This window comes from Moesziomyces antarcticus, assembly GCF_000747765.1.
Source record: "Moesziomyces antarcticus DNA, scaffold: scaffold_v10001, strain JCM 10317, whole genome shotgun sequence".
Taxonomy (NCBI): Eukaryota; Fungi; Basidiomycota; class Ustilaginomycetes; order Ustilaginales; family Ustilaginaceae; genus Moesziomyces; species Moesziomyces antarcticus.
In genome coordinates this window covers 1,794,269-1,807,822 of record NW_014639009.1, presented here as the reverse complement: position 1 = coordinate 1,807,822, position 13,554 = coordinate 1,794,269, and the positions used below count along the sequence as shown (strand labels likewise).

The window sequence follows — 13,554 nt, the reverse complement described above, 5'->3', positions numbered from 1 at the left end:
CTTTGAGCCATACTAGCTCGCCATCCAGGCTGCACAGTCACACCAAAGAGCAGCTGTGCATTGCGACATCCACATCGAACACTGCCTCGGATGTCGACATCGCAATCAACTCGACCCTAAACCTGCGTCGGAACTACACAAGCCACAACCGAAAGCAGCACCATCTCACAAGTGTGTGAATTGGAGCACAGGTGGGAGCAAACTACTTTGGTGAAAGTCATGCGAGAGTGTCGGCGAGGCGTTTTGCTTTAAAGTCGACGAGCACGCGGTGCATACGGCTGAGGCTGCCGTGCAGTTCGGCGAGCTGGTGCACTCGGTCGGCGAGGTCGGCGTAGCTAAGCGGGCGATCGCTGGCGACTGCGCGCGACCGAGCCCTCTCGTCCCCATCCGAACCGTCAGCGGCTGCAGCCACGCCGGTCGGCTGAGCTCGCCAAGCGATGTTGTCCGGCGACTCGCTCCTGCTCGCTTGGCGCAGCAGCGTCTCGAACTCAGCCCCGGCCGCGCGAGCGCCGCCTTCAGCCGAATTTGACCCCTTCTTTGCTCGAGCCTGGCCAGCCTCGTCGTCCGAGGACCTCATCTCGCCTTCTTCGGGCGACTCTTCACCGTCCTCCCGCGGCTCCCTCCGTCGAGACTCCAGACTCTCTCGGCGTCGCGGGCCCGCTGCGTTGTGCGCAGTATTAACGCTCGTCTCCTTCTCGACATCCAGCATGTCTACGTCGAGCTCGTCGCTCTCGCCAGTCGAGCCGTGGCGCGTCATCTTGGAGACAGGGTGGGCATGCGGCGAGAACAGCAGGCTCTGGTTTGCCGACGCCTGCGAATGCAGTCCTATCGGCTGCGACGCCGCTTGTTCCTCCGCTGAAGCTAGCTCGAGCTCCCGGTCCAGCCTTTCGCTCTCGGCCTCGAGCCGCTTGCGCGAAGCAAGGTACTCTTGCTGGGTCTTGGCGAAGCGTTGTGCCAGACGATGCCAGTCCGATCGTGACCGAACGTCTAGCCACGGCTCTGACCAGTGAGCTGCACCGGGTCCAACACCTTTGATCGACCTCTCGCCCGAGCCGGACGGCGACTTGACCGCACTCGATCCATTGGAGGGTCCCCGCGATGACGAGCCATGCGCATCAGGAGCGCCGCTCCTGCCCCTACTTCCTTCTTCCGCCTCGCGGTAGTAGCTCTTGCCTCGATCGCGAGTTGCATCCGTCCCGCGATCTTGCTCATCAGACCCGCGGTCCCGACGCCTGCCTCGGTAGTCGTCCACCTTGGCGTTTCGAGATTCTCTTTCGCTTGTCTCTGGTACGGATCGCAACCGGTGGCCGACTGAGGCGAACGATGGCATCGATGCGGATGGCGGGACATGTTCGCGGATCGACGTTGCGGACGTAGAGGCCTCTGTGGGCCGGACGGGACGCATTGCGCTCTCGTCCCGACGCCGGGGCATGTCATTATCGGCTCGACGCGAGATGGGCTCGGGCGACGCTGAAAGCCTACGCTCTCGATACCGCGTTGGCTGGTCGCTGGGCGGGGCAAAGTCGTTGGTACGGCGACGCTTGCGCTGCGCTGCATCGGACGATTCGTCGACCCTTTTCTTCGTATTCGCCAGCTTGGAGGGTGGTGAGGAGGATGGTCCAGCGCTGTTGCTGATTTCGATGTGAGTCCGCGAATCCGATCTTGCCCGCGGGCGTTGCTCGCGCTCGGAGCGGTCCGACTCAATTGCCGGTGCCGCAGCCTTTGCAGTTGGGCCAGACTGACTAGTGGCTCTGGGACTGCCGCTTTTCGGATCGTCGACAGCGGGCGGTCTTGCTCTCCGCATTGTGACCACGGGTACGGCTGCGCGCGCGACCTTCTCCGGCGACCTGCTACTGGCCGCTCCTGCCTTGGCAGTTGTTATAGTGGCGCCCGGTCGCTCCGTCTTGAAGCTGATGCTGTTCTGCTCGATGGAGGTTGTCCGTTCTCTCTTGGGAGGCTGCTGTGCAGACTCTTGGAGTGCTGTACGTCTGGTGCTGGTTTCGGTTTTCTGGGCTACCTCTGCCCTGCTTCTGGACGACGAGGCGATTTCTTTGGACTTGTCTGGATACGTTGCCGTCTGGCTGCGGTCCAGTCTCGCTGCCTCCTGGCGGTCCGACCCCGTTTTTGTAGCAGACGCGCTGACGACCGACTCCTTTGGCTTGCTGGCCTTTTGCATCGGTTCTGACTTTGGTACCGTTGATTGGATGGGGTCGATCGCAGTCGATCGGCTGTTTTGAGCGGAAGGCTGTGTGCCAGAATTGACCGAGGCGGACGTGCCAGCTAATGGAGTTGTCGAAGGAGCTGCGCGGAGTTCTGGGGTCGGCTTCCGCTCGGACATGGCTAGGAGGCGACTGCCTGCCTTTGTCGCCTTGGCCAGACGTTGGCGCGTGGTGAGCTTTGAGGTCTTTTTGGCAGCACCGCCAGCTACGTCGGAGCTGACCGAGGCCGGAGACGATGTCAGGTCGGCTCGCCTCGATTGACCATCGTCGGAGACATGCCCCTCTTCCTGTGTCGAAAGACTGCTCCCTCCTGTGCCTGACGATCTATGGCTTGAAGAGTGAGTGGCGGTGGAACTGCGCATCTGAGCTACGCTCGAGGTTTGTGGCGAATCAGTGATTGCCCTTGCGGAACGGCTGGTCGAAAGTCCTGACTCGTACGAAGCACCCTGCACCTTAGGGTGAGCCGCGGTGAGGAGGCTCGAGCGCGCGCCTGGGGACACCTCACGGCTCTGTGCTCTGGAGACGGCGGCTGGCGGGAGAAGGCCGGGCTGGCGGCGTTGGGCGGTGACGTTGGTCAGACTGCTCGACCTCGACAGGGGCGAGGATGAGAAGAAGGCGGAGCCAGAGGAGGCGCGGGCAGCGGCGAGCGTCTTGTTTGCGCTTGACCTTGAGCTCGATGATGCTACGGACAAGTTCGGCGAGGAGCCTTGGATGAGAGCTTGGCGACGCTGTTCTTTGCGCAGCTCCTCCTCCTCCTTTTGCTGTTTGAGGCGCTGAGCGACTGCCGAGACATCGCGCGTGGGCTTGACCGAGAGCTTGGCTGCGATGGTGCCGACGCGCGTAAGCGTCGACTCGTCGTGGGAAAGCCGATAGAGCTCGTGCGGGGCAGCCGATGGGGATGCTGAACTGAAGCCATGGGTTGGCGGACGTGACTGTGGGGTAGCGGCCGGCACCGAGGCGTGGAGTGGAATGCTAACGCTGCCCACGAGCAGCTCCGGCTCCGCTGTATCGAAGTTGAGGCGGATCTGAGGCTTGGCCGACCCAGACACGGTGTAGGCGCTGGCGAGCTGCTGAAGAGCCTGCTCGGTCAGACGGATTTGGAGCACTTTTGGCGGCGAAGATGGTCCGTCATCCTTGCTCTTATCATCGGCTGGAGCCGACGATGGGCGCTCGCCCAGGTCGACGCGGTAGACCGAGTCGGGACGAAGCGACATGCTGAGGTTCCGCCCGTGGGTCGCGTTCGAGCTGCTTCAGGCCCACGCCTACGCCCAAGCTCGCCGGCGAGTAGAGGCTGCAGGTGCAATGCGCTTGTCGTGGGCCGATGCTGCGGCCGTCTACGGGCAAGTATATCGCATGTGTTGTTGATGAATGCAAGAGGCAGGCTTCAAGGGCGGCCTTGGAAGCTCAGGGCGGCGGTAGCGGTCCAGGGTCCAAATCTGGCTGGTCTCAGTCGCGGTTGGCTCTTCGGAGAGCACACTGCGGTGTGCTGCCTGGTCCGTGACCTTACGGAGGGGCTGTCGGAAAATCCGACATGCACATGCAGCAGCAGCTGCCCTGGCAGCCGCGCTAGGTTCAACGCTCCAACCGACGTCGGAAGGTTGCCCTCAAATGACACAGGCACGGGAAGAGTGCTTGCCAGAGTGGAGGTGGTGGGGTCCAAAAAATGAGAAAGTTGGGGCTAGTCTCGGACGAGAAGACGTGTTTCGAATCGGCAATCTGGCGAAAGGCCTCCGGAAAGGCCGATGCAACACGAACCCAACTCTACGCCGCAACAGGCGCGGCGCGTGTCGAGACATCACACCCGCACTCACGTCTCGGTGCCATATCGACTCGGCAGCTGTGACTCGGCCATTCCGCGAGGCTCGATCGTCGGAACACCACCGAAAGCTAGCGTGAGACGCTGCTCTCTCGTGGCCGACCGCGCCATCCGCAATCACCATGGCGTTGAGGCGCGGCAAGGATCGCGTCGCCAACGCAGGCTCCGAAGGTACGTTGACGCGATTCGACTGGCTGTCGTCACGCTCGTATGCTGACTTGTGCTCGGACCATTCTGCTCCACAGAGCTCCAGCTGTGGTATGCGGTGCGCCAGAATCTACGCACACTCGAAAAGATCCGCATCGCCTCGGTAGACAAGGCGGCGGCGGCCGAGTCTCATCGCACCGACCTCATCGCGCTGCGCGAGAAGAAGGATACTGGCGACGAGTACCGTACCAAGCGGCGCAAGCTCGACGACGTCTGTCATGACCTGACCAGCCGCACCAAGGACGAGCTGGCAGCCATCGAGTCGGCGCAGGAGAAGCTTGGCATCCTGGTTGCGCTGCGCAGTTCCGCAGACGGCGCAGGTTCGCGCAGCTCGACACCGCGCAAGGACCTAGCATCCAAACTCAAGTCCGGCGCATCAGGCGCATCGACCCCCACGGGTCGACGTGGAGGACCTCTGGGCCCATCCAATCTTGGTACCTCGTCTACCAACCGCGGGCGAAGAGAGACGCTTACAGCACAGCATCCTCTCACGCCCGGTCGCAAAGTCGCCGTACTACCCACCAAGACCGAAGAGTCGGACTGGCTCAAAGCGTCTGTCCTCTCGTTCTCCAAATCGTCCAACGAATACAGCGTTCAGGACGATGACGAACCAGGACCAGAGGGAACCTACAAGGTGGGCATGCAGAACATCATCCCCCTCCCCATCAGTCTGCAGACCTTGCCAGCGTCCGACTTTACCCCGGGCACCCGTGTGCTGGGCATGTATCCGGATACAAGTTGCTTCTACGGCGCCTTTGTAAGATCGGGTGGCCCAGGTCTTACGCGCAACGCCAACCTGGTCAAACTCGCCAAGCGCGAAGCCGAACTTCTCGAGACCAAATACAACCTCGAGTTCGACGACGACAACGGAGAGATCCGCCAGGTCCCCGCCTGGCTCGTCGTCCAAGAACCCGCGTAACGCCAGCATCATCCCCACAACGACGTTGGTGAAAACCGGCGCTTGTACTTGTACCGACTGTAATTCTATCCCCATTCACCAATCGATTGCCTTGCCACTGGCGGCTACGTCTCATTCCGCCGCTGATCTCACATCGTGTCGGCGTCGAAGCAAGGCAGGTGACTGTGCTGGATTACATTCGCTTTGATGGCGATAAAGCGCGCCTTTGGGGGTGATGAACTGCTTAGACCTCATCGGAAGCCACTTGCTGATAGCCTGCTGCAGGAGCTGGACGCCGGCCACCCACGGATGCACCTCCGAGCCTGAGCGCCGAACTCGACAGAGCCGACTCGAGCTTGCCGATGAGCTGGTAGCCGACGTCCTTGAGGTTGGCGACGACGCGATCCAGTGCACCCGCATCAGAGCGGTCGAGCAGCTCCTGCAGCTGCAGAGTCTCGACGGCGGCCATGCCCGATGCCATGTCACCACTGACCGCCGGAGTGAGCTCCGCGGGGCGCCTGTACCACTTGAGCGTGAGCGAGCTCGCCACGACGCTGACGCTCGAAAATGCCATGGCGGCACCAGCCATCATGGGATGCAGGCTCAGGCCCCAAGGCAGGAAGATACCCATGGCGAGCGGGATTCCGATCATGTTGTACACGGTCGCCCACACAAAGTTGAGCTTGATCTGTCGAAAGATGCGGCGCGAGAGGTGGATCGACGCTGCCACGTCGAGCAGATTCGACCGCATGAGCACGATCGATGCCGCCTCGATCGCAACGTCCGAGCCCGTGCCGAGTGCGATGCCGAGATCGGCCGATGCCAGCGCCGGCGAATCGTTCACGCCATCGCCCACCATGGCAATCCCGCCGGACTTGGAGCGGCCGTTGGCACGGAACGGCGAGAATCGGCCGCCGCTCTCGAGATCGCCGCCACCAGACGCACGACGAAGCTCCAGCACGAGCTCCTGTTTGTCGATCGGGCTCATCTCTGCGTACACGTCGGTCTCCTCGTCCATGCCCAGCTCGCGAGCTAGAGCGCGCGCCGTGTTCTGCGAGTCGCCCGTCACCATCCCGCACTGAATGCCCATGCGGCGCAAGGCCGCCAAGGTGCGCTTGGCTTCTGGCTTCAGCGTATCGCTCAAGCTCAGCACGGCGGCGAGCGAGCCATCCACACTGGCAAGGACGGCAGTTCGGCCGTACGACTGCTGCTCGGCAAGCAGTCCCTCTGCTTGCGATGCAAAGGCAGAGTGATCGAGAGAGTGCTTTTCCTGCGACGTGATGAAGTCAGCAGTTCCGATGCGTACCTCATGCACCGTCATCGTCTCGTCGAGCTGGACTCGACAGGCGATGCCCTTACCGGTGAAGCTCTGGAAGCTCTCGATGTTGGCACCAGAGACAGCGGTCGTGGCGTCCGTGGTCGGAGCGACCAACTCGGAGTGAAGCTGCTGAGCCGCCCACGTTGCGATGGCGCGCGCCAGAGGATGCTCCGATCGAGCCTCGGCTGCTGCGACCATGCGGATCACCTGTCTTCGCGACAGGCCGCCCACAGCAATGGCGTCGAGGCCACCCTGCTCGTTGCTCGGCCACATGGCTTCGCGTAGCGTAAGCTTTCCTTCAGTAAGGGTGCCTGTCTTGTCGAAGAGCATGCGACGAATGGTCGTGGAAGCCTCGAGAGGACCACCGCCCTTGATCAGGATGCCGTTCTGTGCACCCACGCCCGTGCCCACCATCACCGCCGTAGGTGTCGAGAGGCCAAGCGCGCAGGGGCACGCCACAACGATGACGCTGATGCACAGCTTGAGGCAGACCATAAACTTGGTCACGCCCTGCTGGTTGAATATAGACGGAAGCATGTGGCCCGAGAGCAGGTGTGCAATCACCATCCACGCCACAAAAGTGAGCGCTCCGAGCCCCACCACCGTCGGCACAAAGTATCCAGCGACGCGGTCTGCGAAAGCCTGGATAGGAGCCTTGGACGTCTGCGCTTCGTCGACGAGCTTAACGATCTGCGCGAGGCTCGTGTCTTTGCCGGCGCGCTGAACGAGAAAGTCGAAGGTGCCAGTGCCGTTGACGGTGCCTCCGATGACGCTGCTGCCGACTTCTTTGTGGATCGGAATCGCCTCGCCCGTGACCATGGATTCGTCCACCGTCGACTCTCCGCGTACAATCACACCATCCGCAACGATTCTCTCTCCGGGGACCACCTTGACGTAATCGCCGCGCTGAACGAGCTCGGATGCGACCTTCTTCTCGCTCTTTCCCTCAGCGCCATCCGTGTAGATGGTGGCCGACGACGGTGTGAGGCCGATGAGACGCGACAAGGCTTCGCTCGTCTTGCCTTTGGCGGTGTTCTCGAGGAAGCGGCCGAAGGAGACGAAGGTGAAGAGCATGGTGCTGGTATCGAAGAAAGTGGCGGGCTTTGTGCACTGGCCGGGTGCAGCCATGGGCATCGAACCCATGGCGCGTGCCATGACGGATGCGGCGGAGGTGGCCTGTGGTAAAGCATCAACGCAAAAGAGCCTCGCAACCATAGAGAAGACGCTGAAGACCCATGAAGCAGTGGTGCCGATGACGATGAGCACGTCCATGGTGGCACTGCCGTGCTTGACGGCCTTCCAAGAGGTGCGGTAGAACCTCAAGCCAATGCCGAATTGGACCGGAATGGTGAGGGCGAGGCAGACAATGTCCTGGAGGTAGAGGCCGGAGATGGGCTGCCACCAGAGAATGGCGCGTGTGAAGCTGAACTTGGGCAGCACCATGGACAGCAGGAAGACGGGCACGCCCATGGACAAGGAGAATAGGAAAGCGGAGCGCCACTCGGCGATCTCCTTGATTCTGCCCAGCGATGCGAGCTGTGTCGAGTTGCGGTCATCGCTGACGACGGCGTCGAAGCCAAGGTCCTCGACATGCTCGACGAGATCTCGGATGCCGAGCTTGGCTGGATCGTAGTCGATCCTGGCTTTCTCGGTCGCGAGCGACACCGAGATGGACTTGATGCCGTCGATCTTGGCCAGCTCGCGCTCGACGGTGGATGAGCACGAAGCGCAGGTCATGCCGTAGACGCTGAGCTGAGCGGTATCGAGCTTCGATGTTTGAGTGCTCGCGGCGTCCGAAGCGCCAAGCTTTTCTTGTGTGTCGATGTTTGCACTCTCGGTCCTGATGACTTCAATGAAGGTGGCGTCGAAGCCAGTATCCTCGATCTCTTCGGCTACCTTTTCTGGCGTCCATATTGTGTCGTCGAAAGTCACGGTCGCCTTTTCCGAGAGAAGAGCGACGGATATTGATTCGATGCCTGCTTGTGACCGGATCATGCGTTCTATCGTCTCGACGCAGGCTCCGCAGGTCATGCCGCCGATCTGGAAGGTGGCCGTCACCTTGGCGCCGTGAGTGGCTGCATTGGATCCCGACGCTGATGGCGTTGTCAGAAGCGGGTCGTTGCTGGTCATGTTGGGAAGCAGCGGTGTGGAGATTCGATTTGGTGCGCGCTACTTTATGGCGCGAGCTTGGAGGTCAAGCCTACGACTTGCCGAAAGGACGTTCGTAGGGTTTGCGCTGCCCCGACTTTGCGAGAATGATGATGTTGCGTTCTGTCGGCGGCTGGATTCAGGCGATTGATGATCGTGGCAAAGCAAAGAAGTAGCCTCGACCGTTCAAGAACGCCGCAGCAATTCGGCTGAGTTTGAGAACGAAGAGCTTGAGAAAGAGCGATGGCGTGTTCGGCTGTACCGACGACCTCTGAAGCGGTCACGTCGGCAGCTCCGATCCGCAAGACGCCCTTGACGAAGTCGAACAGTAAGGCTTGGAAGCCTGACCTTGTTTGAGGTTGCTGATGCTGTGCGAAAGGTAGGTGGGGAGGGTGGGGACAGGAAGCAGGAAGACGAGCACCAAAAAGACGCGGGTGTGCAATTCCGGCGACACGGATCAGCAACTTTGAGCTGGTGGAGGCGTAGCCGAGGCGTGCGGCCCCATTCCCGCAGGCTCATCTCGGCACAGTCCCGCACCTGTCCGGCCTCGGATGCTTCTTCTTTCTTTCTTTGTTTCTCTCTGCTGCCTGACTGTGCGGCTTACAGTCATCAAACGCAGGTCGGACAGAAATTGCACGACCTCGCCCTTGGTTGTGGGCGAGCGCAGAGCCAATCGCTGTTGCTCACCGCTCGATTCTCTGAGGAGACTGCGACGCGATCTCATCTGATACGGACCCTCGTCCCGCGCTGTTGCCAGCTCAGCCGAGTCTAAACTCCGAAGCCAAAATCACACACACACACAAAATCTTTTCTGAAACTTTCTCCTGAGTTAGTTTGGAGGATGTAACATGTTGAAGCTTTGGGCTTTTGCCTCCGATCTGACACGCTTCAATTCGGCGCCCGCGGAACTTGTCGGGGACTTAGGCCGAAGCGCTCTAAATTTTCGCCCCACCAAAGTTTGCACTTTTTTGTTTGCTCCCACGCAGTGCAGACGTGCAGCTGCCTGCATGGACCGTTGTTCGCGGGCGGCTAGAAGAACACACTGCTGAGTTGGACCGGGACCTGAACCAGACAGCAGATGTCGGCGCAACCGCTCCGCTGGAACAGAACTTTCGCATGACCTGCATGGGAAGGCCAGATAGAGTGTGACCAGCTGTCCTCTCCGACGCGCGCACAGGTCGCTGGCGTGGCAACGGTGCGGTGTTTTGTTGACCGAGACAGACACGGGTCTAGCCAGCGAAGGTGTCGCGGAATCACTCGCTCCGCGTACCGCTGTCGCTGCCTCAATGTCGGTTGGCGTCGGGCTCGTCTCAGACACAAGAGTGTCCGCGCGACTTTTCACCGTACAGATCATGTCTCCGCGCATCTTTGCTGCCGCGGCGAGGTCGATGCAGGGTAAGGCCGGACCAGAGCCGCTTGCAGGACAATAGACTTGACTAGGCAACGGCATCTCTGGCGGAGGAATTTGCTGCAAAAGTTGCAAACGAAGTCGGTCGAACCGGAAGGGCAGATGCAGGGTCTTGCCGCGCGGTCCAATGCCAATGCTGCCCGTCCAAACGCATAGGCATGAATCGCAGCCGCCAGTCGGCAGTCATCCGTCAACCGTCAATCGTCGATCTCTCGAACTGAAGCGGCCCTCTGCCGCCTCGTATGCGGCATTCTCATGATTGTTATCGATCCCACAATGTTATTAATACGATGAGCCCCACACGGTAGCTACGACCATCGCTCGGTTGGCTGAACTTGATGAGCTCTCCCACATGTGTACTCACGGTAGTGGCGCGGCTCATCTTGGTTGCAGCTGGACAGCCTCGGCAAGGGCGCCGAGTGCACTGTATCGGTGGAGCCGAGGTGGGAGCATGTCCACGGAGGGCGAGGCTGAGGGCGATCACCCGAACTGCCGATGCTTAGCGGCATTCATGCGTGGCTCAACGAAAAGGTGCCAACAGAGGGCGCCACAGCAGAGACCGCGGCGACCTCGGCGGACCGAGTCGGACCGCGTGCGAAAAATCCGAAAAGCGAAGAAGTGTCGCGCGCGTTTCGCTGCGGCCGCCAAGGCTGCAACCCTCTGGCGCGCCAGCTTGAGAGACTATGGTAGGGGCAGTGCTGCCAAGCCGCTTGGGACGACCCTCGATACCACGCCAAGCTCGTTAGGCTGTGTTGCACGCATGGGATTCCGATGCCCCGCCGAAGCGCGACCGGTGCCGCCGAGCCTTTCAAGGTATCCGACTTTCCCACGAGCAGTTTGAGGCTGGTGGCGGTCGTGAATGGCATGCTGTATTGTAGCAGTTCCAATTGTATTTATATAATAATACAAGCTGAACAGCTAAGCGTGAGAGGTCGGAGAGACTGCCGATACGGTTGCCAGCCGCTCCCAGCCGCGGCAGAATTGGAAGGGCAAAGGGCATCCGCAAAACCATGCCGCTCGTCCGCCGCGGTAACAATGGCGGGCTTGAAAGGTGGCCGGAACGGCAGGAAATCCGAAGGTGTGGGAGAGAAGGCAAAATGGTCAAAAAAAGAAGAAAAATGAAAATAAACTCCATCGGCCGCCAGATTCGGTCAGCGAGTCACTCTGCCAAAAAGCCAAGCAAAGCGGATCACGGTTTTGTGCTGACCTGGCCCGCGCCGTCCCACCGCGCAATGCCCGCGGTTTCTGGTCGGCTCACCCGCCGCACAGCGAGACCAGCATACATTCAATTGCGATTCCCAACCGTTTTGGGCATTGGAATGCGTGATGTATGACATGGCATCGTCACAATGGAGTGGCCGCCGTCATCGCCCCCCCCCCCCCTCCCCCGAGACCCAACTGGAATGCCACCTTGGTCGGAGTGACGACGGGATGGAAAGCTCAGATCTTTGCTCATGCGATCTCCACGGCGGCTGGTCTGGGAATGCAGGGCCGGCGAGATTCGCGCTCTATTGTCGGAGTTGAGCCATGCGGCGACGACGCTCAGAAGGCTCTCTCGGTGGGTGACTCCGCAACGGATTTCGGTTCCACTGCACGACGGGGGCGCGGATGCAGCTCCGCACGGAAATCAGCTCCGCTGGGCGAAAACAAGAACGTCTTTTTTCCTGCGTTTGTCACCGAGCTCAATTCGCCTAATCCCCCAAACAAAAATACTGCCTGATCTCGGAGTTTGTTCTGCCTGTTTTTTCGCTGCCCTTTTGTTTCCCAACCTCGCGATCCCGGGCCGCCGAGGTGGAGGTGACAGAAAAAGAAAAGAAAAGAAAAGAAAAGAAAAAAAAGAGAATTTTTTTCAGTCGGACACGGCTGCCAAGCGTCGAGTTGACTGGAGCGCGACATCGCTGCATCGCAGCATCGCAGCGGGAATCATGCGGATGCGGCTCCCAACCGGGCGTCCGTGGAAGCGCGGCGTTACTGCTTAACGAGATGCGAGCGGTCATCGTTGCTGAGCTGACCCTCGCTCTCCCACCTCCAGTTTCACCTTGTCTCCGAGCAAGCTCCGGCTGGCTGACTGCTCCGACCTTCGCCCATCCGCCAGATCGCCTCTGACTCGGCATCATACCCTGGGCAACGCTTGGCACTCTCGCTCCGCCGCCGCAGATCACCCGGAGCTCATGGTTGGGCCGTGGCTCTGTCCGTACGCCGGTGTACGCAATGCAATGCATGCCGCGGTCGCATGGCTGAGCAAACCGGTTCCATGTGGCTCTCCCTCGTCGTACCTCTGCCAGAAGGTTTCCGGCCAACTACATATAACCACCTTTCATCCGGCAATCTTGTCCCCCCGCAATAGAATCTAGACCCTACATCCTTCCGCGTCCATCCTATCCCGCGCTTGCCTGCATCGAAACACCACCGCACCCTCATCGAGACATCACCGCTTCTGTCTATTCGCCCCGGGTGTCATGTGTTTGCGTCTCATCTCTTCATCATCGAAACATCAACTACAAACATCACAGCACACCAATACATAGACACTCGCATCCGGATCGACAGCTTTCTCTACTCTGCTTTACTCGGACAACATCTCATTTCGCCGCGATGAAGCTGGACCACAACCCTTTCGGCGCCCTGCGCGCCAAGTCGCGCTCGTTGCGGCGCAAGAACGACCGCACGCGCATCTACGCCTCGTCTACGGTCGCATGCGACGGCGGCATGGTGTCGCCCAAGCTTGCCCACGGACGTCTGTCGCACGAGGATCTCACGGCGCATGGAGCGTCACGCACCTCGAGTGTGGATAGCTTTGGCCTCAGTCACCACACGCATCTGCACCACGCCGATTACGCCACCAACAGCGCTGTGCTGTTAGGGGATGACAAGGAGCTGCACGACCCCAACTTTGTGCGCCACAACTGGGAGATGATGACGGGCGAAGCGTTGCCGGACAACCAGCTGCACTTTGGGCGATCGGCGTCGCCGCGTCTGACGAGTCGACGCAGCACGTTTTCGTCGCGCACCAATAGCTCGCGGCCGTCTTCGCGATCGGGGAGCGAGACGGGCGGACACCACACGCCGGCATTCGGTCCGGGCATGAGTGCCTTTTCGGGTCTGTCGAGCTATTCGCAAGCGGGCCGGAGCAACCCGCGCTCGTCGTCTACACGCGGCTTGCAGGTGGAGGGATCCATCCTGCGCGATGAAGAGGCCATGTTGAGCGACGACGACAGCAGCGACGACGATGACTTCAGGGACGACATGTTCCCCGCCTACCGCCTGCCGACGTCGCGACGCGCGAGTCCGAGCCAGCTGGCTCCGCCCTCGCCGCGCACGCTGCTGCATGCGTCGCTGTCCGGAAGCAGCAACCCGCCTTCACCCGTGCCATCGCACGCCGCCTCGATGGAGCAGCAGCAGGCCGCAGCCGCTTTCCACCGTCGCCGACACTGGACCGTCGCCGAGGGCAGTCAGGCGTACAACGCCTCCAGCGCCGCACACGTGCTCAATGCCAACTCGAACAAGTTCAAAGAACGTAGTTTCTCCCAACCCGCCTAG

General features: G+C 60.7%; 4 protein-coding genes across 4 annotated transcripts; 2 read left to right on the top strand and 2 right to left on the bottom strand.

Moving 5' to 3' along the window:
- Positions 1-217: 217 nt before the first annotated feature.
- Positions 218-3,433, bottom strand: PAN0_001c0646 (uncharacterized protein; the record flags this gene model as incomplete). The annotated part of the gene is made up of 1 exon (XM_014804261.1): positions 218-3,433. One exon carries the CDS (start codon positions 3,431-3,433, stop codon positions 218-220), a length of 3,216 nt encoding a protein of 1,071 aa, XP_014659747.1.
- A 724-nt stretch (positions 3,434-4,157) lies between these two features.
- PAN0_001d0645 (SAGA complex component) lies at positions 4,158-5,161 on the top strand (the record flags this gene model as incomplete). The annotated part of the gene is made up of 2 exons (XM_014804260.1): positions 4,158-4,206; positions 4,281-5,161. The coding sequence occupies 2 exons, from the start codon at positions 4,158-4,160 to the stop codon at positions 5,159-5,161; spliced, it is 930 nt and encodes a 309-aa protein (XP_014659746.1).
- A 223-nt stretch (positions 5,162-5,384) lies between these two features.
- PAN0_001c0644 (copper P-type ATPase CtaA) lies at positions 5,385-8,588 on the bottom strand (the record flags this gene model as incomplete). Its single annotated transcript, XM_014804259.1, has 1 exon — positions 5,385-8,588. One exon carries the CDS (start codon positions 8,586-8,588, stop codon positions 5,385-5,387), a length of 3,204 nt encoding a protein of 1,067 aa, XP_014659745.1.
- Positions 8,589-12,609: 4,021 nt separating this feature from the next.
- Positions 12,610-13,554, top strand: PAN0_001d0643 (uncharacterized protein; the record flags this gene model as incomplete). Its single annotated transcript, XM_014804258.1, has 1 exon — positions 12,610-13,554. One exon carries the CDS (start codon positions 12,610-12,612, stop codon positions 13,552-13,554), a length of 945 nt encoding a protein of 314 aa, XP_014659744.1.